At 46.7% G+C, this 24508-nt stretch overlaps 1 protein-coding gene and 1 long non-coding RNA gene across 3 annotated transcripts in view; one reads left to right on the plus strand and one right to left on the minus strand.

Annotated features, from left to right (window-relative positions):
- Window positions 1-24508, minus strand: part of ano3 (anoctamin 3) — a 183386-nt gene that overhangs the window by 76544 nt on the left and 82334 nt on the right. For both annotated transcript variants that reach the window (XM_078415487.1, XM_078415486.1), the window contains 3 exons: window positions 19067-19201; window positions 17302-17398; window positions 7351-7411 (listed from right to left, as the gene is read on the minus strand). In XM_078415487.1, the coding sequence (XP_078271613.1) occupies window positions 7351-7411; window positions 17302-17398; window positions 19067-19201 (293 nt within the window). The remainder of the gene's footprint in view (window positions 1-7350; window positions 7412-17301; window positions 17399-19066; window positions 19202-24508) is intronic.
- On the plus strand, window positions 71-7672 carry LOC144602405 (uncharacterized). Its single transcript, XR_013548442.1, has 2 exons — window positions 71-214; window positions 7036-7672. It is a non-coding gene; the product is annotated as an uncharacterized LOC144602405 (long non-coding RNA).

Raw genomic sequence — 24508 nt, forward strand, 5'->3', positions numbered from 1 at the left:
TCCACGACCGGGACGGACAACCACACCAGTACAATCTCATCAACCTCACCCTCAACGGCCTCACCCTCGCCAACCATGACCCCTCCAAACACAACCCCAACTACCAACAGTGCAACGATGGGCAATACATCAACAGTCGTAACACCCACCAACACGTTCACGACTGCCACAACTATCAACACGACCAGTGAGACGACAGCTAACGACGGGAAAGGTAAAACCCGTCAAATGAATATTGAACGGATATTTTATTAACATATGTTCTCGGCATTGTTCACACTTGCAGCCCTGGCCGGGGCGGCACGGTGGCCCGGCGGTAGTGTTGTTGCCTCACAGCGCCAGAGACCCGGGATCGATCCTGACTACGGGTGTCTGTCTGTACGGAGTTTGTACGTTCTCCCCCTGACCTGCTTGGGTTTTCTCCGGGTGCTCCGGTTTCCTCCCCACACTCCAAAGACGTACAGGTTTGCAGATTATGGGGGGAATTTTTAACAGGAACCCAAGGAGCAACTTATTTTACACAAAGGGTGGTGGGTGGTGGGTGTATGGAACGAACAGCCAGAGGAGGTAGTTGAGGCCGGGACTATCATAACATTTAAGAAAACATTTGGACAGGTACATGCCTAAGTTAGTTTAGAAGGATATGGGCCAAACGCTGGCAGATGGGACTAGTGTACATGGGGCAACTTGGGCAGCATGGGCAAGTAGGGCCAAAGGGTCTGTTTCAAATTATTTCACAATAGGTGCAGGAGGAGGCCATTTTGCCCTTCGAGCCAGCACCACCATTCAATGTGATCATGGCTGATCATTCTCAATCAGTACCCCGTTCCTGCCTTTTCCCCATACCCCCTGACTCCGCTATCCTTAAGAGCTCTATCTAGCTCTCCCTTGAATGCATTCAGAGAATTGGCCTCCACTGTCTTCTGAGGCAGAGAATTCCACAGATTCAGAACTCTCAGACTGAAAAAGTTTTTCCTCATCTCCGTTCTAAATGGCCTACCCCTTATTCTTAAACTGTGGCCCCTGGTTCCGGACTCCCCCAACATTGGGAGTATGTTTCCTGCCTCTAACGTGTCCAACCCCTTAATAATCTTATGTGTTTCAATAAGATCCCCTCTCATCTAAATTCAAGTGTATATAAGCCTAGTCAGTCTTTTAACATACGACCATCCCGCCATTCCGGGAATTAACCTAGTAAACCTATGCTGCACGCCCTCAATAGCAAGAATATCCTTCCTCAAATTTGGAGACCAAAACTGCACACAGTACTCCAGGTGCGGTCTCACTAGGGCCCTGTACAACTGTAGAAGGACCTCTTTGCTCCAATACTCAACTCCTCTTGTTATGAAGGCCAACATTCCATTGGCTTTCTTCACTGCCTGTTGTACCTGCATGCTTCCTTTCAGTGACTGATGCACTAGGACACCCAAATCTCGTTGTACGTCAACTTTTCCTAACTTGACACCATTCAGATAATAATCTGCCTTCCTATTCTTACCACCAAAGTGGATAACCTCACACTTATCCACATTAAACTGCATCTGCCATGCATCCGCCCACTCACACAACCTGTCCAAGTCACCCTGCAACCTCATAGCATCTTCCTCACAGTTCACACTGCCCCCCAGCTTTGTGTCATCTGTAAATTTGCTAATGTTACTTTTAATCCCTTCATCCAAGTCATTAATGTATATTGTAAATAGCTGTGGTCCCAGCACCGAGACTTGCGGTACTCCACTAGTCACTGCCTGCCATTCTGAAAGGGACCAATGTATCCCCACTCTTTGCTTTCTGTCTGCCAACCAATTTTCTATCCATGTCAGTACCCTACCCCCAATACCATGTGCTCTAATTTTTCTCACTAATATCCTATGTGGGACCTTGTCGAAGGCTTTCTGAAAGTCAAGGTACATTACATCCACTGGCTCTCCCCTGTCCATTTTCCTAGTTACATCCTCAAAAAATTCCAGAAGATTAGTCAAGCATGATTTCCCCTTCGTAAATCCATGCTGACTTGGAATGATCCCGTTACTGCTATCCAAATGCTCCGCAATTTTGTCTTTTATAATTGACTCCAGCATCTTCCCCACCACTGATGTCAGACTAACTGGCTGGAATTGCTCAATTTCCACATGAAGTGACATAATTTTTGTATACTTCTATCAAAGAAACTAGTTTTGCTTCAGTTTATTTTATTTTATTCTATTCATACAGCGTGGAAACAGGCCCTTCAGCCCACCAATTCCATGCCGACCATTGATCAGTCGTACACTAGTTCTATGTTATCCCACTTTTGCATCCTATACTCCAAGGCCAGTTTACAGAGGAGCGAATTAACCTGCAAACCGGCACGTCTTTGGGATGAGGAAGGAAACCTGAGCACCCGGAGAAAACCCACGCGGTCATAGGGAGAACGTGCAAACTCCATTCAGTCGGCGCCCACAGTCAGGATGGAACCCGGGTCTCTGGCGCTGTGAGGCTGGGCTCCACCATATTTCTGTATAGCTGTTTGCTGCTGAAATAGAACCGTTGAATGAATAACATATTCTTGAGGCAGTACAATTCTCCAGCAGCTGGGTACAACAAGAACGGTGTCCATGCCTCACTGGTCAACCTGAGGAGCAACTTCAGCAACAGACTGGTCCCACCAAGATGCAGCACAGAACGCCACAGGAGATCCTTCTTCCCTGTGGCTATCAAACTGTACAACTCCTCCCCCTTCTGTCGTGGGGTCGACTGAGACCGACTCCCCCTCCCCCCCAAATCTTTGCACGTCCCCCCAATCCTTTCCATTCGTCACTCTAATTTCATGTTTCGTGTATTTTGTGTTTTGTGGCTGTTGGCGTATCTTATCGTGTCGTATCGTATCATATTGTATCGTGCCAAGCCAGCTCTGTGCCATTTTGTCACCATTGTTAATTCCGTGTTGTCCTAGATCTGAACGGCATTCGGAACAAAGGAGGAGTGATAATAGGAGCCGTGCTTGGCAGCGTTCTAGGTATCCTCCTGGTCCTGTTACTCCTCTACCTCTGTACCCGCAGAAAGTCAGACAGCATCGGGCACCGCAGGCTGTACGAAGACTTTCCCAATGATCCGGGTAAGCAGTTACTAAAATGCCGCGTCAAAATCACTTCAGTTTATTGCCCCGTGTACCGGGGATACAGTGAAAAGCTTTTTGTTGCGCGCTGTCAAGACAGCAGAAAGACTGCGCGTGATTACAATCGAGCCATTTACAGTGTACAGATGCGGGATAAAGGGAATAACGTTTAGTGCAAGGCACAGTCTGATCAAGGATAGTCCCGAGAGTCACCAATATTGATTAGTAGGACTAGATGTTACCATCCCTAAGGTTTGCACTACAATTGACTGGTGTTGTTCTTGGGGGTGACCACTAGGTGTAGTTGCTACCATTCAGACACATCTTCAGTTGTGTACCTCAACGTCACTGGGTGTTTCGGCCTTTTATCACAAGACACCCTCAGTCGAGGCAGGCCCACAGCAGGGTGATCAAACCTGGGTGTGTGTCTTATGGTTAGCCTCTAGATGGTCACGTGGCAGCCCAGACACGTATCATTTCTTTTCAGCCACAGCCAGTGACTGCTCCGTTCGGCGGCATTTGCAAGTTCTTTGATTGCCCTCCTTTGGGCCTACCCTCTTTGAGGTAGATAGTAGCTCAGCACTGCTCTCTGGTTGTGGTAGGATGGTTCAGTTGCCTGATAACAGCTGGGAAGAAACTGCCCCTGAATCTGGAGGTGTGTGTTTTCACACTTCTGTGCCTCTCGCCCTATGGGAGAGGGGAGAAGAGGGGGTGGCCGGGGTGAGACTGGTCCTTGATTATGCTACTGGCCTTGCCGAGGCAGCGCGAGGTGTAACATCTAACTATCAATCTTGCCAGGCAACTTCACAGAGTCATACGGCACGGAAACAGGCTTGTCAGCCCAACTCATCCACGCCGACCAAGGTTGTCCCACCTACACTAGTCCCAACTGCCCACATTTGGTCCAGATCCCTCTAAACCTTTCCTATCCATGTACCTGTCCAAGTGTCTGTTAAATGTTGTTATGGTACCTGCCTCAACAATCTCATCGGGCAGCTCGTTCCATATATTCACCATTCTCTGTGTGAAAAAGTTTCCCCTCGGGTTCCTATTAAATCTTTTTCCTCTCACCTTAAACCTATGTTCTCGGTTCTTGATTTCCCCAACTCTGGGTAAACAATTCTGTATATTCATCCAATCTATTCCCCTCTCGATTTTATACATCTCTATAAGATGATCCCTTAGTTTATCTGGGTAAAAGACTCTGTGCATCACTCTATCTATTCCCCTCTCGATTTTGTGTATCTATAAGATGGGTTGAATCTGTGGAATTCTCTGCCTCAGAAGGCAGTGGAGGCCAATTCTCTGAATGTATTCAAGAGAGAGCTAGATAGTGCTCTTAAGGATAGCAAAGTCACGGGGTATGGGGAGAAGGCAGGAACGGGGTACTGATTGAGAATGATCAGCCATGATCACATTGAATGGCGGTGCTGGCTCGAAGGGCCGAATGGCCTACTGCACCTATTGTCTATTGAATGGCCTAATTCAGCTCCTATAACTTATGAAGCTATAATTTATGAAGATCATCCCTCAGCCTCCTTTTCTCCAGAGAATGGTCCAAGCCTGCCCATCCTCTCCCTGTAGGTCATATCATACGTAATAGGAGCAGCATTAGGCCATTCGGCCCATCAAGCCTATTCTGCCATTCAATCATGGCTGATCTATCTCTCCCTCCTAACCCCATTCTCCTGCCTTCTCCCCATAACCCCTGACACCCGTACTAATCACAAATCTGTCTATCTCTGCCTTAACAATATCCACTGACTTGGCCTCCACAGCCTTCCATGGCAAAGAATTCCACAGATTCACCACCCTCTGACTAAAGAAATTCCTCTTCATCTCCTTCCAACAGGAACGTCCTTTAATTCTGAGGCTATGACTTCTAGTCCTAGACTTTCCCACTAATGGAAACATCCTCTCCACATCCACTGTATCCAAGCCTTTCACTATTCTGTACGTTTCAATGAGGTCCCCCCTCATCCTTCTAAACTCCAACGAGTACAGGCCCAGTTCCGACAAACGCTTATCATAAGTTAACCCTCATTCCTGGGATCATTCTTGTAAACCTCCTCTGGACCCTCTCGAGATCCAGCACATCCTTCCTCAGATATAGACAATACACAATAGACAATAGGTGCAGGAGGAGGCCATTTGGCCCTTTGAGTCAGCACCGCCATTCAATGTGATCATGGCTGATCATTCACAATCAGTACCCCGTTCCTGCCTTCTCCCCATACCCCCTGACTCCGCTATCATTAAGAGATCTATCTAACTCTCTCTTGAAAGCATCCAGAGAATTAGCCTCCACTGCTTTCTGAGGCAGAGAATTCCACAGATTTACAACTCTGTGAAAATGTTTCTCCTCATCTCCGTTCTAAATGGCCTACCCCTTATTCTTAAACTGTGGCCCCTGGTTCTGGACCCCCCCAAACATTGGGAACATGTTTCCTGCCTCTAGCGTGCCCAATCCCTTAATAATCTTATATGTTTCAAATACAGGATAAGGGAATAAAGGGAATAAAATAAATTTTGGTGCTCAAAATTGCTCACAATGTTCCAAATGTGGCCTGACCAGCGCCTTATGGAGCCTCAACATTACATCCCTGTTTTTATATTCTAGTCCTCTTGAATTAAATGCGAGCATTATGTTTGTCTTCCTGACTGCCTATTTGACTTGCAAGTTACCAGTACCTTGAGTCCTGACAATTCAGTCAATGTGAACAGAGTGCCGGTAACAAAACCCATAATAGATTAAACGTAGAATTTGGGAAGGTAACCAATAAAAATGTCATTCACCCGATTATGAAATAATGGGACCATTTTTGTTGCTTCAGTGAATGTTTTTTTTAATAATTGTCATTCCATGGGACCACAATTCGTAAGAGAACCACCCACACAAAACTGCTTTTAACAAGGAACGGAGACAAAAGAAAATGGTATCATCGTGATTCTGGAGAAGTAATTACCTTACAGTGCACAGAAAAAAATAAAGTGCAACCAGTCAAAGTTGATCCAGAGAAAATTAAAATGAAAGAATCTTTAAAGTGGGAGACTTTATAAAGTTTGGTGCCAGAAGTTAAGGCCTGAATAGAGCGGATGTGGCTGTGGGGAGTTTGTTTCCACTAGTGGGAGAGTCTAGGACTAGAGGCCACAGCCTCAGAATTAAAGGACGTTCTTTTAGGAAGGAGACGTGGAGAAATTTCTTGAGTCAGAGGGTGGCGAATCTGGGGAATTCATTGCCACAAAAGATTGTGGAACCCTAGTCAGTGGATATGTTTAAGGCAGAGGTAGATAGATTCTTGATTAGTTTGGGTGTCTGGGGTTATGGGGCGAAGGCAGGAGATTGGGGTTGAGAGGGAGAGATAGATCAGCCATGATTCAATGGCGGAGTAGACTTGATAGGCCGAATGGCCTAATTAGACAATAGACAATAGACAATAGGTGCAGGAGGAGGCCATTCAGCCCTTCGAGCCAGCACCACCATTCAATGTGATCATGGCTGATCATTCTCAATCAGTACCCCGTTCCTGCCTTCTCCCCATACCCCCTGACTCCGCTATCCTTAAGAGCTCTATCCAGCTCTCTCTTGAATGCATTCAGAGAATTGGCCTCCACTGCCTTCTGAGGCAGAGAATTCCACAGATTCACAACTCTCTGACTGAAAAAGTTTTTCCTCATCTCCGTTCAAATGGCCTACCCCTTATTCTTAAACTGTGGCCCCTTGTTCTGGACTCCCCCAACATTGGGAACATGTTTCCTGCCTCTAACGTGTCCAACCCCTTAATAATCTTATACGTTTCGATAAGATCCCCTCTCATCCTTCTGAATTCTGCTCCTATCGCTGATGAAGGCCAGTAAAATGGGTGCATCACACCCAAGTGAATGTCGTCAGTCTTTTCAAAGCAGCCTCACCACGGCCTTGTTCTATTCATTTCCAGTTCTTCGACTGAACTCGGACGACGCGGTTGAGTTCAGGTATCAAGACGGAGCAGCGTACTACAACCCGGCGGCCCTGAATGACCACAACGAATCACTGGGCCACGAGAAATACGGGATTCAGATGGATGATTTACCACACGGAAACGTGGCATAAACCCAGAGCGTAAAAACAAACCTCTGGCCGCGAGAAGCAAAACTTTAAACTTCCCCAGAGAGATTGAGCAGACGGTGCCTGCAGTAGCCGCGAAATAGGTTTAGATCGGAGCGAGCGGGGACGTTTGTACATAGATTAACAAAAACAGATCTGCACTCACCCCACAGGGCCATGAAAATGGCAAAGAAAACCGTGCCTCCATTGTCAAACAGGTGCGTCATCTGATGAGAGAAAAAGATGATCCTGTTATAGAAAACACTCCCAATCTGTCCACACATAGATTTCACCGTCAGCACCGCAATGTTTGGAGAGCATTTTCAAGTTCACAAATTCAATGGGTAGAACTTTGTTTGCCCTTCTCAACGCTTCAAGGTTTTACTTACATACGATGGCATAGTTTACGGCATCACATCTATAGTTAGGGGAACGGGGTACTGATTGAGAATGATCAGCCATAATCATACTTACATACGATGGCATAGTTTACGGCGTCACATCTATAGTTAGGATCCTACTGTTAGATGGCATCGAACTTTGATGAGAAGACTCGGCCATCCATTTCAATGTTTAATCAGCAATTATATTCTATCTGCGTCATTACTGCTGAACTTATCCTCACTGTGCAGCGGAAATGTGGTCGTACGATAATCAGCGCTGCAGGAGACTTTAGACTCGAGATACAGCACGGACGCAGGCCCTTCGGCCCACCTAGTCCGCGCCGACCAGCGATCCCTGCACACCAACACTATCCTACACACACTGAGGACAATTTTACGACTCACCCCGAAGCCAATCAACCTACAAACCCGTACGTCTTTGGAGTGCGGGAGGAAACCGGAGCACCCGGAGAAAACCCACGCAGGTCATGGGGAGAACGTACAAACTCTGTACAGACGGCACCCATAGTCGGGATCGAACCTGGCGCTGTGAGGCAGCAACTCTATCATATCATATCATATCATATATATACAGCCGGAAACAGGCCTTTTCGGCCCTCCAAGTCCGTGCCGCCCAGCGATCCCTGTACATTAACACTATCCTACACCCACTAGGGACAATTTTTACATTTACCCAGCCAATTAACCTACATACCTGTAAGTCTTTGGAGTGTGGGAGGAAACCGAAGATCTCGGAGAAAACCCACGCAGGTCACGGGGAGAACGTACAAACTCCTTACAGTGCAGCACCCGTAGTCAGGATCGAACCTGAGTCCCCGGCGCTGCATTCGCTGTAAAGCAGCAACTACCGCTGCGCTACCGTGCTACTGCTGTGTGTGTACATACGATGGCATAATTTACAGGGTTACATCTATATTTAAGTCCCTACTGTTAGATGGCACTTAACTTTGATGGGAAGACTTAGGTGTTGATATCAATGTTTATTAAACAATGGAATTCTATCTGTGTCATTACAGCTGAACTTGTTCTCACCCTGTGTAGCGGAAATATGTTCGTATGATAATCACCATTACAGAAGGCATACAATCTGTAGAGTGTACAACAATATTATGTTTAATTCACTGAAGATAGGCACAAATCGCTGGAGTAACTCAGCGGGACAGGCAGCATCTCTGGAGAGACGGAATGGGTGACGTTTCGGGTCGAGACCCTTCTTCAGACTGAGAGTCAGGGGAGAGGCAGACGAGAGATTTGGAAGGGTGGGGTGTGAAAATGCGAGATCAAAGGGGATGGGGTCAAGGAAATGTGGAATGGTTCCTTGTTGGCAACGAGGCACACTATCAGTGAAATTTAATCAGGAGGACAGGACTGGTGGGAGAACTGGGGTGGGGGGGAGGGGTGGAGAGAGAGAGAAAGCAAAGGTTACTTGAAGTTAGAGAAGTCAATCTTCAAACCGCTGGGGTGTAAGCTGCCCAAGTGAAATATGATGTGCTGTTCCTCCAATTTGCGCTGGGCCTCTCTCTGACAATGGAGGAGGCCCAGGACAGAAAGGTCAGTGTGGGAATGGGAGGGGGAGTTAAAGTGTTTAGCAACCGTGAGATCGCGTAGGCCCAGGCAGATCATAGGTTGGAAGAATTTACATTCACGTAAAACGTTTTGGTTGGTATCACGGCTACATTTCATTTAACATTTTTGCCTTACAATGCTGTTATTTTTTAAATCATTATCGCCTCAATTTCAAGACATAGGAGTACGGGCTTTCTCATGTTCATTTGCTGCAGTACTATTCCCCAGCATAAAATAAATTCTAACTCAGAGTGATGTTGAACTGCTTTGTACCATGTATTCCCCGGCTCTGGGTAAAAGTACCGGCCTCAACTACCTCCTATGGCAGCTTTTTCCAGGTACCCACCACCCTCAGTATGAAAAATGTTCCCTTCAGCTTCCTATGAAATCTTTCCCCTCTCACATTAAACCTATGGTTCTGGATTCCCCGGCCTTAATTAAAAGACACTGTGCATTCAAAATGTGCAGGAAGGAACTGCAGATTCTGGTTTAAACCGAAGATAGACACAAATTGCAGGAGTAACCCAGCGGGCCAGGCAGCGTCTCTGGAGAGAAGGACTGGGTGTGTATTCACCCTGTCTATTCCCCTTATGGTTTTATACACCTCCATTAGATCACCCCTCAGCTTCCAGCGTCGAAGGACAAAAGTCCTAGCCTCCAAAGTGTTAGAGTAACTCAGCGGGTCAGGCAGCATCACTGGAGAACATGGATAGGTGACGTTTCACAGAGTGCTGGAGTAACTCAGCGGGTCAGGCAGCATCACTGGAGAACATGGATAGGTGACGTTTCACAGAGTGCTGGAGTAACTCAGCGGGTCAGGCAGCATCTCTGGAGAAGATGGATAGGTGACGTTTCACAGAGTGCTGGAGTAACTCAGCGGGTCAGGCGGCTTCTCGGGAGAACATGGATCGGTGACGTTTCGCAGAGTGCTGGAGTAACTCAGCAGGTCAGGCAGCATCTCAGGATAGGTGACGTTTCAGATCAGGAAAACATCATCGGACTGATTGCTCGGATGGGGATTAAGAAAGTTGGATGAAAGGGGGCGAGGGGCAGGATACAAAGCGGGGAAGGTCATAGGTGAACGCAGGCGAGGGGGGTTTCTGATAGGCAGATGGTTGTACAACGGCCAGAGATGAACACACACAAGGTACGAGACAAAAGGATTAGAGACTCGCATATTGTGAGGCTAGGGGATTGACAAGGGTCGACTTGTTTAGGAATGTAGGTGGAGAGGGTGGGGAGGGGAGAGAGCGGTGCAAGGTCAACCCAGGCTTAGGGGGAGAGAGATGGGGAAAGCAAGGGGGCGGAGGGAGGGAGGGGGGGGGCTGAAGGGGAGATGGGCGAGCGGGGGGTTTTGTAGAGGTTACCTAAAGTTAGAGAATTCACTACTCATATGTAGCTTCGCTGAGTCCTAGCCTGCCCCATGCCTGACCTCTCAGTGTCACAGCGGTAGAGTTACTGCATCACAGCGCCAGAGACCTGGGTTCAATCCTGAGCTCGGGTGCTGTCCGTACGGAGTTTGCACGTTCTCCCTGTGACCGCGTGGGTTTTCTCCGGGTGCTCCGATTTCCTCCCACATTTGAAAGATGTGCAGATTTGTAGGTTAATTGGCTTCTGCAAATTGTCCCGTGTATGCGGGAAGGATTAGTGTATGGGTGATCGCCGGTCGGCGTGGACTCGGTGGGCTGAAGGACCTGATTCCATGCTGTGTCTCAAAACTAAAACTAACAGCTAGAACTCTCTCAGTGAGAATTGGATCGGACAGGTTTGGAGGGACGTGGGCCAAGTGCAGGCAGGTGGGACTAGTGTAGCTGGGGCATGTTGCCCGGTGTGGGCCTGATTCCACTCTGTATCACTCTACGACTATGAGTCTAAAGTGGTTTATCATCGTGTCCCAGATAGAACAATAACATTCTTACTTGCAACAGCACAACAGAATATGAAAACATAGTACACTGTAAACAATATAATAAATGATACAAAAAGTTCAATGTGCATATGTATTATACATATATTATCATATCATATCATATCATATATATACAGCCGGAAACAGGCCTTTTCGGCCCTCCAGGTCCGTGCCGCCCAGCGACCCCCGTACATTAACACTGTCCTACACCCACGAGGGACAATTTTTACATTTACCCAGCCAATTAACCGACATACCTGTACGTCTTTGGAGTGTGGGAGGAAACCGAAGATCTCGGAGAAAACCCACGCAGGTCACGGGGAGAACGTACAAACTCCTTACAATGCAGCACCCGTAGTCAGGATCGAACCTGAGTCTCCGGCGCTGCATTCGCTGTAAAGCAGCAACTCTACCGCTGCGCCACCGTGCTCACATTCACATATATACATACACGTGTATATATATACATACACAATACACACACATTATACACACTTACATATATACACACACATTATATGTGTATATGTATATATGTGTGTGTGTGTGTGGCTGTTTGTGTATGTCTGTATATGTGTGTGTGTCTGTATATATATCTGTATGTATATGTACACACACACACACACACACACACATATATATATATAGACATATATATATATACACACAACTATACATACACATACACACACACACACATATATATATATATGTGTGTGTGTGTGTGTGTATGTATATATATATATATATATATACACACACACAGATATATATACACACAGGTATAAATGTACACATTGGTATATAAGTATGTATATATATATATACAAATATACTGTATACTTAGGAGCCGTCAACTGTTGGCTTTGAGTGATGGCACCAAGATGGCATGGAGTACCAGCTGAGTGTGGGTACCCTGCTGATAACACCAGCCGCTGGACCTTGGTGCGGTAATCTTTGCAATAATCACAGCGTTGGAGACAATCACAACAGATGGCGAGGTCTCTGTGGCTGATTCCCTTGTGGCCTGGCATCAACATCACGACAGAGATTCTGTCAAACCTCATCACAACCACATCCACACTCATCACACCAGCACTCTCCCAGGCAGGTGCAGCAGGCAGTGAAGAAAGTGAATGGTATGTTGGCATTCATAGCAAGAGGATTTGAGTTTAGGAGCAGGGAGGTTCTGCTGCAGTTGTACAGGGCCTTGGTGAGACCGCACCTGGAGTATTGTGTGCAGTTTTGGTCTCCTAACCTGAGGAAAGACGTTCTTGCCTTAGAGGGAGTACAGAGAAGGTTCACCAGATTGATCCCTGGGATGGCGGGACTTACATATGAGGAAAGACTAGATAGACTGGGCTTGTACTCGCTGGAATTTAGAAGACTGAGGGGGGATCTTATAGAAACATATAAAATTCTTAAGGGGTTGGAGAGGCTAGATGCGGGAAGATTGTTCCCGATGTTGGGGGAGTCCAGAACCAGGGGTCACAGCTTAAGGATAAGGGGGAAGTCTTTTAGGACCGAGATGAGAAAACATTTCTTCACACAGAGAGTGGTGAGTCTGTGGAATTCTCTGCCACAGAAGGTAGTTGAGGCCAGTTCATTGGCTATATTTAAGAGGGAGTTAGATGTGGCCCTTTTTGCTAAAGGGATCAGGGGGTATGGAGAGAAGGCAGGTACAGGCTACTGAGCTGAATGGTCAGCCATGGTCATATTGAATGGCGGTGCAGGCTCGAAGGGCCGAATGGCCTACTCCTGCACCTATTTTCTATGTTTCTATGTTTCTATCTACACTCCAGGATAACCTGAGCTCGACTGCACGGAAACCTTTACTTTAGATTTTAGCGATAGTGGATGGTGCAGCGGTAGAGTTGCTGCCTCACAGCACCGGTGACCCGGGTTCGATCCTGACCATGGGCGCTGTCTGTACGGCGTTTGTACGTTCTCCCCGTGACCGTGTGGGTTTTCCCCGACATCTTTGTTATCCTCCCACTCTGCATAGAGGTACCGGCTTGTACGCCAATTGACTTTGGTAAAATTATAAATTGTCCCTCGTGTGCGTAGGATAGTGTTAATGTGCAGGGATCGCTGGTCGGCGCGGACTCGGTGGGCCGAAGGGCCTGTTTCAGCACTGTATCTCCAAACTAAATAAAACTAAAACGGGTGATCAATGGTCAGCGTGGACTCAGTGGGCCGAAGGGCCTGTTCCCTGCTGTACGCCCCTGTGAAATGATTCTAAAGAAGATGTTCTATTTCTCCACAAGTCACAGCAAATTCCATCTTATTGAATGGCGGTGCTGGCTCGAAGGGCCGAATGGCCTACTCCTGCACCTATTTTCTATGTTTCTATGTTTCCAGCTTAATGACGTCCTTCCTGAAGCGTGGTGACCAAAGTTAGACTGGGCCTATGCAACTAAGATTTACGTTTCATGAACGGAAGATACAATTGAATCAGTGTTGTTCCTCTGAAACAGACTGAAGTTATTCCAATAATCCATAAATCAAAATAGCATGCTAAGCAATTTGAGTTTTATGCACAAATGCATCAGAAGCTTCACATTATAAGGCAGTAAAATGCGCCGTTTCGTCAGACTCGGAAACAAAAAGAAAATTTGCTGGCCTTTTTGCTTTTATGTCATTCTGTCAATATTTTGTACAATAGTAACAATGGGACTTTATTTCTCACGTGTACCCAGGTACAGTGAAATTTATTTTTGTACACAGTTCAGTACAAGCTTCACGCCAGGAACTTAATATTAATTTTCAATTAAATTTACCAATCCAGCTAGCAGCAGTTAGAGGTAAAGTAACAAAACATAAAGGACATTTTATGAGCCTATAAACCCAAGCCAAATACTCAAATCTTTTGGAAGGTCGGACAACTGCTAATCATAAATTTGCTGACTATATTGGTATCCAAATTTCCAGTTGGCAGCACTCATTTATAAATGATCCCCAATATATTATTTTAATTGGTGGCCAGGGACCCGGGTTCGATTCTGACTACGAGTGCTGCCTTTACGGAGTTTGTACGTTCTCCCCATGACCTGCGTGGGTTTTCTCCAGGTGCTCCGGTTTCCTCCCACACTCCAAAGTTGTACAGGTTTGTAAGTTAATTGGCTTGTTATAAATGCAAATTGTCCCTCGTGTGTGTCGGATAGTGTTAATGTGCGGGGATTGCTGGTCGGTACGGACTCAGTGGGCCAAAGGGCCTGTTTCCCAGTCAGATAGGCTACCATCAGATACATTTGCTATTGAGGGCGTGCAGCGTAGGTTTACTAGGTTAATTCCAGGAATGGCGGGACTGTCGTATGTTGAAAGACTGGAGCGACTAGGCTTGTACACACTAGGAATTTAGAAGGATGAGAGGGGATCTTATCGAAACATATAAGATTATTAATGGGTTGGACACGTTAGAGGCAGGAAACATGTTCCCAATGTTGGGGGAGTCCAGAACAAGGGGCCACAGTTTAAGAGTAAGGGGTAGGCCATTTAGAACGAAGATGAGGAAAAACCTTTTCAGTCAGAGAGTTGTAAATCTGTGGAATCCTCTGCCTCAGAAGGCAATGGAGGCCAATTCTCTAAATGCATTCAAGAGAGAGCTAGATAGAGCTCTTAAGGATAGCGGAGTCAGGGGGTATGGGGAGAAGGCAGGAACTGGGGTACTGATTGAGAATGATCAGCCATGATCACATTGAATGGTGGTGCTGGCTCGAAGGGCCGAATGGCCTACTCCTGCAGCTATTGTCTGTTGTCTACCATTCTCTGATTCAGTATACATATCTCCAGTTTTAGATATCAAAATCTTGACTCATGTCCAGTCCTAGTCCTAATCGAAGTCCTAATCGAAGATAAATAACTAAGTGGTAGGAAATGATGAAAATGGTCTTTATACACCAAGCTGTATATAATGAAGTTCTACATAGAATGAAGTCAAGTGCATGCAAGATTGTAATGATATAATCCTTTTTTCAAAATTCAATGTGACTTCTTTGAATTTTAAATTTCAGTGAAAACATATGAATCATGTTTTTCAATAATTGCTTCTGAATTTTAACAGATAAATTGTTTTTAGTTTTTATCAGAAGAGTGTATATCCTGCATCGGCCACTGCCAGAATAATCCACTTCAGCTTATGGTCACGTGTACCGAGGCACAGTGAAAAGCTTTTTGTTGTGTGCTAACCAGTCAGCGGAAAGACAATACATGATTACAATCGAGCCTTTTTACAGAGTATAGATACATGATAAGGGAATAACGTTTAGTGCAAGGTAAAGTCCAGTAAAGTCCAATCAAGGATAGGGACTCCAAGGACTGTTCTCTGGTTGTGGTAGGATAGTTCAGTTGCCTGATAACAGCCGGGAAGAAAATGTCATCTGGGAAGAAACTAATGCAGTGCATCTGCCAACAGATAATGTGCAGAATAAAATAACTCATGATTGAGCATTGCAGGCAGTCCTGCCCTGAGTCAGAAATTACCTAACAGGAGTATTTTCCTCACAATTTAATATTCAGCTCCATTTTTATAAGATGTCAGTTATGGGGCTGCACTCTACTGTATTATGGGGAGTGAAATGTTGAGGAAGATGTATTTATATTTGTTATGTTTACGAATCACTTTGTCTCAAAATGAATTGTAAAAACACCAAATATAATGCAAGTTTTGTGCACATCGTTGTAAATTTACACATAGTCGGAAAAAAATGTGGGTACAAATTTGATTGACTATGAAGAAGGCAGATGTGATGGGGATTTAGATAAAGGGTACACCATGTTTCAACGTATAATCACATACCCATTGACCGACAAGGGACATACGCAAAGAATTCTGAAAATCCACAGAGTCTTTCAGTTATTCAAAGATAGACACAAAATGCTGGAGTAACTCAGCGGGTCAGGCAGCATCTTTGAAGAGAAGTCAAGTCAAGTCAATTTTATTTGTATAGCACATTTAAAAACAACCCACGTTGACCAAAGTGCTGTACATCAGTTCAGGTACTAAGAAACGAACATGCAATGGCACACAAACATAACAGCACATACATAAACAGTTCACAGCGCCCCCTCAGAGGGCCTCAAACGAGAAGGAATGGGTGACGTTTCGGGTCGATACCCTTCTTCAGACTGATGTCAGGGGAGGGGGCGGGACAAAGATAGGATGTAGTAGGAGAAAGGAAGACTAGTGGGAGAACTGGGAAGGGGGAGGGGATGGAGAGGAAAAGCAGGGACTATCTGAAGTTAGAGGTTAATGTTCATACCGCTGGGGTGTAAACTGTGACAACACAGTGTGATAGTGTGGAAACAGGCCCCTCGGCCCAACTTGCCCGCACCGCCCAACATGTCCCAGCTACACTAGTCCCACCTGCCCGCGCTTGGTCCATATCCCTCCAAACCTGTCCTATCCTTGTACCTGTCTAACTGTTTCTTAAGCGTTAAGGAGTGAGATAGTCCCTGCCTCAACTACCTCCTCCGGCAGCTTGTTCCATACTGTCCAAAGAAGAGATTGAAAAACGTATGGACATGTACATAGATAGGAAATGTTCAGAAGAATATGGATCAAACGAAGGCAGGTGGGAGTAGCATAGATGGGGCATGCCGGTCAGCATGGGCAAGTTGGGCTGAATGGCCTGGTTCCACGTTATACGATGGAACATCATCTATCGATGTTCTCCAGAGATGCTGCCTGACCCGCTGAGTTACTCCAGCACTTTGAGCCATTTTCCTTTGTAAACCAGCATCTGCAGTTCCTGGTTTCCAACAAGGAATAAACAGGAATAATCCCAGTTGCTCAGCACTTCAACTCCCCCTCCCATTCCCACACTGACATTTCTGTCCTGGGCCTCCTCCATTGTCAGAGTGAGGCCCAGCGCAAATTGGGAGGACCAGCACCTCCTATTTCGCTTGGGCAGCTTACACCCCAGTGGTATGAACATTGACTTCTCCAACTTCAAGTAGCCCTAGCTTGCCCTCTCTCTCTCCACCCCCTCCCCCTTCCCAGTTCCCCCACCAGTCTGACTGTCTCCGACTACATTCTGCCTCTGTCCTGCCCACTCCCCTGACATCAGTCCGAAGAAGGGGTCTCGACCCGAATCGTTGCCCATTCCTTCCATCCCGAGATGCTGCCTGACCCGCTGAGTTGATCCATGCACTTTGAGCCTTTCTCTTTGTAAACCAGCATCTGCAGTCCCTGTTTTCCACAAGGAATAAACTACCTTGGATGGTGCACGTTTGTTACCTTGGCATAGGCACAGCTTTCACTCAGCATCCAGTAAGAACAATTGCGTTCACACATCGGACACATGAGGGTATCATTGGCCTCACAGATCTCCTTGCTGGAAAATGAAGATAAAATAAGCATCAGGAGAACACCCGACGCACAACGCGATAAAGGTCCCAACATTTCCCAATCCTCCATTTCGGCTTTGCAATTCATTTGTCCATTCTCTGCCCATAAACTCCCCAATAACCATCAAAGGCAGAACATTAGGCCGCGTGTCAATTGGGGACAGGTCACGTGGAGCATGGGTATTATACATGGAACATGGGGACCTACAAATCTAGATACAAGGAATAATGTTTCATGCAAGATAAAGTCTAGTAAAGTCCGATTAAAGATAGTCCGAGGGTCCTCAGTGAGGTAGATGGTAGGTCAGGACCACTCTCTAGTTGTTGGTAGGATGGTTCAGTTGCCTGATAACAGCTGGGAAGGAACTGTCCCTCGATCTGGAAGTTAGACACAAAAAGCTAGAGTAGCTCAGCGGGTCAGACAGCATCTCTGGAGAGAAGGAACGGGTGACATTTTGGGTCAAGACCCTTCTTCAGAGGTATGTGTTCTTCGGGAAGTATGTGTTTTCAAACTTCTGTTCCTCTTGCCTGATGGGAGAGGGGAGAAGAGGGAGTGACCGGGGTGAGACTGGCCATTGATTATGCTGCTGGCCCTGCCGAGGCAGCGTGAGGTGTAAATGGAGCCAATGGAAGGGAGGTTGGTTCGTGTGATAGTCTGGACTGGGTCCACAATTCTGGTCAATAAAAGAATATCCAAGGCATTTTTCCCCCAGTTTAAATGTTCTGCTTACACGACAATGTCCATTGTTTACGGAGTTCAAATATTAATTGAACAACAGGTATGAATTGTGTAGGAAAGAACTGCAGATGCTGGATTAAACTGAAGATAATCACAAAAACTGGAGTAACTCAGCTGGGCAGGCAGTATCTCTGGAGAGAGGGAATGGGCGCATTTTGGGTCGAGGCCTTTCTTCAGACTTGCGTTTCAGGTTAGACCCGAAACGTCACGCATTCCTTCTCTCCATTGATGCTGCCTGTCCCGCTGAGTTACCCCAGTTCTTTGTGTATATCTTAGGAATAGTTTCTTGGGAAGTGTTTGTCGGCACTGGGCCTGTACTCGCTGGAGTTTAGAAGGTTGAGGGGGGACCTCATTGAAAGTTACAGAATAATGAAAGGCATAGATAGAGTGGATGTGGAAAGGACGTTTACACTGGTGGGAGAGTCTAGGACCAGAGGTCATAGCCTCAAAATTAAAGGGCGCTCTTTTAGAAAGGAGGTGAGGAGGAACTTCTTAAGTCACAGGGTAGTTAATCTGTGGAACTCCTTGCCACACAGGGCTGTGGAGGCCAAAGACGTACATGTATGTAGGTTAATTGGCTGGGCAAATGTAATTTAAAAAAAAAAAATTGTCTCTAGCGTGTGTAGGATAGTGTTAATGTGCGGGGATCGCTGGGCGGCGCGGACCTGGTGGGCCAAAGGGCCTGTTTCCGCGCTGTATCTCTAAATCTAAAATCTAAACGTCAGTGGATATTTCTGAGGCAGAGATAGACAAATTCTTGATTGGAACGGGTGTCAAGGGTCACGGGGGAGAAGGCGGGAAAATGGGACCAGGAGGCCGAGATCGGCCATGATTGAATGGCGGAGTGGACTCGGGCCGAATGGCCTAGTGCTACTGCTATAACCTGTGAAGCTGATGAACGGCAACATTGGCCTACCTGACTTGACTGTGATCAGATGTAAGTAATCCGTAAAGAAACACAAGAACTCCGACGAGGGCAGCAGGGATAAGCATCCCGGTGTACCAACCCAACCAGGCAAAGTACAGGCCGATCTTCTCTCCAAAGTACCGCCTAGACATGGTGGGATGCAAGAGAGAAAAGAGTGTTTCATTGTCATATGTACCAAAGCAGAGCGATGGCGTTCTCACCTGCTGCAGCAGGCAGCACAACAGGATGGTAACGCACAAAGCTCGGTTGATAATACAATAAACAAACAAAGAAAAAAGTTCAGTTAATAAAAAAACCTAATACATGTGCAAAATCAACACAAAGCCCAATGTACCAAGTGCGACCCAGGCCGTTGATAGTTCGGAAAAGGGCACTCAACACTGGAGCAGGGGCGGCACGGTGGCGCAGCGGAAGAGTTGCTGCCGCACAGCGCCAGAGACCCGGGTTCGATCCTGACCACGGGTGCTGTCTGTACGGAGATTGTACGTTCTTCCCGTGACCCGCGTGGGTTTTCTCCGGACTCTCCAGTTTCCTCCCACACTCCAAAGACGGACAGATTTGTAGGTTGATTGGCTTGGCATAAATATCAATCGTCCCGAGTGTGTGTAGGATGGCGTTAGCGTGCGGGGATCGCTGGTCGACCCGGACCGAGGTGGGTTGAAGCGCCTGTTTCCGAGCTGTATCTCTAAACTAAACTCAGTGGGCCAGGCAGCATCTGTGGAGAACATGGATAGGTGATGTTTCCCGGAGTGCTGGAGTAACTCAGCGGGTCAGGCAGCATCTCTGGAGAAAAGGAATAGGTGACGTTTTGGGTTGAGACCCTTCTACTGACTGAAAATGGGGAGGAGGGGGGGGGGGGGAGGGGTGAGAAACTGTGGGCCGGCCCCCACCGCCCACCATGTGGAAACCTTGTCCCGCACATCCGGTGAATCTGTGGAATTCTTTGCCTGCTATAGAAGCAAGCATACCATACGAGGTCGGTACTCGCTGGAGTTTAGAAGGATGAAGGGGGACCTCATTGAAACATACAGACTAGTGAAAGGCCTGGAAAGAGTGGATGTGGAGAGAATGTTTCCACTAGTGGGAGAGTCTGGGACCAGAGGTCATATAGCCTCGGAATTAAAGGACCATCCTTCAGGAATGAGATGAGGAAGAGTTTCTTTAGTTGCATGATGGTGACTCTGTGGAATTCTTTGCCACACACGGCTGTGGAGGCCAAGTCAGTGGATATTTTTAAGGTGGACATAGATAGATGCTTGATTGGTATGGGTGTCGGGGATTATGGGGAGAAGGCAGGAAAATGGGGTTAGGAGGGAGAGATAGATCAGCCATGATTGAATGGCGGAGTAGACCTGATGGGCCGAATGGCCTAATTCTGCTCCTTGAATTTATGAGGTGTACTCGGCCATTCAATCATGACCGATCTATCTCTCCCTCTCAACCCCATTCTCCTGCCTTCCCCCCACAACCCCCGACACCCAATGCCAATTGAGAATCTATCAGTCTCCACCTGAAATATATCCATTGATTTGCATTCTACAGCCTTCAGTGGCAATAAATTCCAACGATTCACCACCTCCTGGATAAAGAAATATAGTTGTCTTGAGCAGTGCCCGATCCAGGCTCAGCATCTAGACATTTATTGATCACCGCCTGAACTATATTCTGCAATTTGGCCGAATGGCCTAATCTTATGACCTTATGATATCCTTTAAACTTTGTGCACATCTGCATTAAATGCAAATTCCACACTGTCAGTACCCAAGGTCAGGCTTGAACTCACATCCGTGGAGATGCAAGAGGGCACTGTTAACTGCCCCATCAGCATTCCACTGTGTTGCAAACATGTGTGAATTGGTTTAGTTCGCTTTCGTTTAGTTTAGTTTAGCTTAGAGATACAGCGCGGAAACAGGCCACATCGGCCCACCGGCTCCACGCCGACCAGCGATCCCCGCACACTAACACTATCCCACACACACCAGGGGCAATTTTTACCTTTACCAAGCTAATTTACCTGCAAACCTGCACGTCTTTGGAATGTGGGAGGAAAATGAAGATCTCGGAGGAAACCCACACGGGTCACGGGGAGAACGTACAAACTCTGTACGGACAGCGCCCGCAGTCGGGATCGAACCCGGCTCTCTGGCGCTGCGAGGCAGCAACTCTACCACTGCACTACCCCTGAGAGATATTTCACACAGAGGGTGGTAGGCGTTAGGAGCGAGCTGCCAGAGGAGGTACTTGAGGCAGGTGCTCTAAACAACGTGTTAAAGGCATTTGGACGGGTTACATGGATCGGAAAGGTTTAGAGGGATTTGGGCCAAAGGTAGACAGGTGTGATTCGTGTAGTTGGGATCTAAACCCGGGTCTCTGGCCTTGCAGGTGCTGTTAGGCAGCAACTCTACCGCTGCGCTACCGTGCCGACCCACAGGAGTAGGCTTGCTATTATCGGCACGTGCACCACCATAGACTTCTCTCAGGGCGACCACCTTGTTAGATTTAACTTTGTTATCAATCTGTGACCTTAATTTAGCATGCTGTCTTTTAAAAAGTTAATGCAATTCCTCCAATATGTGGGTCACTGTTTGCAAACACATTGGTGAGCAGCTTAGAGGAATCTAAAAACTAAGGTCATAGGAAGGAGATAGATGAGGAGGGATTTGTTTAATCAGAGGGTGGTGAATCTGTGGAATTCTTTGCCATGGATGGCTGTGGAGGCCAAGTCAATGGATATTTTTAAAGCAGAGATCGATTCTTGATTAGTACGGGTGTCAGAGTTTATGGGGAGAAGGCAGGAGAATGGGGTTGAGAGGGAGAGATAGGTCAGCCATGATTGAATGGCGGAGTTGACTTGATGGGCCGAATGGCCTAATTCAACTCCTCATTCTATGACCTTAAATGTCACCTCCCCCGGTGACCGGAAACGTCACCTTCTCCTCACCCCTTCAAGCTCGTGAGTGCACAAGAAATATTACAGAGAGTTGTGGACGCAGCCCAGACCATCACGCAAACCAACCTCCCTTCCATTGACTTCACCTACACCTCACGCTGCCTCGGCAAGGCCGCCAGCATAATCAAGGACCAGCCTCACCCCGGCCACTCCCTCTTCTCCCCTCTCCCATCGGGCACGAGGTACAGGAGTGTGAAAACGCACAGCTCCAGATTCAGGGACAGTTTCTTCCCAGCTGCTATCAGGCAACTGAACCGTCCTACCACAAACTGGACAGCGGTCCTGACCTCCCATCCACCACATTGGAGACTCGGACTATCTTTTATCAGCCTTTACTAGACTTTATCTAGCATTCATTGTTAATCCCTTTAACCGAGTATGTGTACACTGTGGACGGCTTGATGGTAAACTTTTAAGGTCTTTCCGCTAACTGGACAGCACGCAACAAGAAGCCTCGAGACACGTGACAATAAACAATGATTACAGGGCAGAATACGTTAAAGGGAAATAGATTAAATCACATCAATCTCAAAGCCTGAAAGCGAAAACAAAATGAATTCATCACCACCTCAGTACAAGTGAAAACAGGAGGAACAAGCTTCAATATAATTGTTGCTACACACATCACATGGCATTAGCTCTGAGGCATTATATAATGAGCATGTAAAAGATCACATGCAATGCATTCTTGATGAGTACGAAATCCAAGCTAATATTTACAAGCAATATTATTAACATGATATCAATGACAAAGTGTATACACAAGGAACTGCAGGTGCTGGAATCTTAAGTAGAACACAAAGTGCTGGAGTAACTCAGGCAGCATCTCTGGAAAACGTGGGTAGGAGACATTAGTGTAGTTCAGTTTATTATTGACAGGTGTACCAAGGAGTGAAAAGCTTTTTGTTGCATGCTAACCAGGCAGCGGAAAGACTGTAAAGGATTACAATCGAGCAGAAGATAGGCACAAAATGCTGGGGTAACTCAGCGGGACAGGCAGCATCTCTGGGGAGGAGGAATGGGTGACGTTTCGGGTCGAGACCCTTCTTCAGACTGAAGGTCACGGGAAAGGGAAACGAGAGATACAGACGATGATGTGGAGCGATAAAGAACAATGAATGAAAGACATGCAAAAAAAGTAACGATGTTAAAGGAAACAGGCCTTTGTTAGCTGTTTGTTAGGTGAGAACAAGAAGCTGGTGCAACTTGGGTGGGGGAGGGATGGAGAGAGAGGGAATGCCGGGGTTACTTGACGTTAGAGAAATCAACATTCATACCACTGGGCTGTAAGCTGCCCAAGCGAAACTGTTCTACGATCAAGCCGTCCACAGTGTACAAATACAGGATACTCCAGCACTTTTTATTTTTTGCTCAAGACTGCAGCATCTGCAGTTCCTTGTGTCGACAGACATAAGAATGTTTGAGGAAAAGACTGCTCCCATAAAGTTATGGGCAGATGGAATGCACGTGAAATATGTGCACTTGAAAAGCTGTTTGTTGCGTACTATCCAGTCAAAGACTATACATGATTACAATCGAGCCGTCAACAATGTACAGATACAGGTTAAAGGGAATAACGTTTAGTGCAAGATAAAGTCAAGAAAAGTCCGATTAAATATAGTTGATTGATTGGTTGATAATTTATTGTCATTTGTACTTGGTACAGTGGCATTCTCCACGTCTCGAAGAAGGGTCCCAACCCAAAAAATCACCTTCCCATGTTCTCCAGAGATGCTGCCTGACCCGCTGAGTTATTCCAGCACTTTATGTCTTTGTGTTGTAAACCAGCATCTGCAGTTCCTCGTTTTTACACATTTTATGTACACGTTCTATGCGTTCGAAGGTTTCCAGTGACATAGCCAATGGAATGTTGGCCTTCGTAACAAGAGGAGTTGAGTATAGGAGCAAAGAGGTCCTTCTACAGTTGTACCGGGCCCTGGTGAGACCGCACCTGGAGTACTGTGTGCAGTTTTGGTCTCCAAATTTGAGGAAGGATATTCTTGCTATGGAGGGCGTGCAGCGTAGGTTCACTAGATTAATTCCCGGAATGGCGGGACTGTCGTATGTTGAAAGGCTGGAGCGATTGGGCTTGTATACACTGGAATTTAGAAGGATGAGGGGGGATCTTATTGAAACATATAAGATAATTAGGGGATTGGACACATTAGAGGCAGATAACATGTTCCCAATGTTGGGGGAGTCCAGAACAAGGGGCCACAGTTTGAGAATAAGGGGTAGGCCATTTAGAACGGAGATGAGGAAGAACTTTTTCAGTCAGAGGGTGGTGAAGGTGTGGAATTCTCTGCCTCAGAAGGCAGTGGAGGCCAGTTCGTTGGATGCTTTCAAGAGAGAGCTGGATAGAGCTCTTAAGGATAGCGGAGTGAGGGGGTATGGGGAGAAGGCAGGAACGGGGTACTGATTGATAGTGATCAGCCATGATCGCATTGAATGGCGGTGCTGGCTCGAAGGGCTGAATGGCC

Source organism: Rhinoraja longicauda, chromosome 18 (genome assembly GCF_053455715.1).
Source record: "Rhinoraja longicauda isolate Sanriku21f chromosome 18, sRhiLon1.1, whole genome shotgun sequence".
NCBI classification, from domain to species: domain Eukaryota; kingdom Metazoa; phylum Chordata; class Chondrichthyes; order Rajiformes; family Arhynchobatidae; genus Rhinoraja; species Rhinoraja longicauda.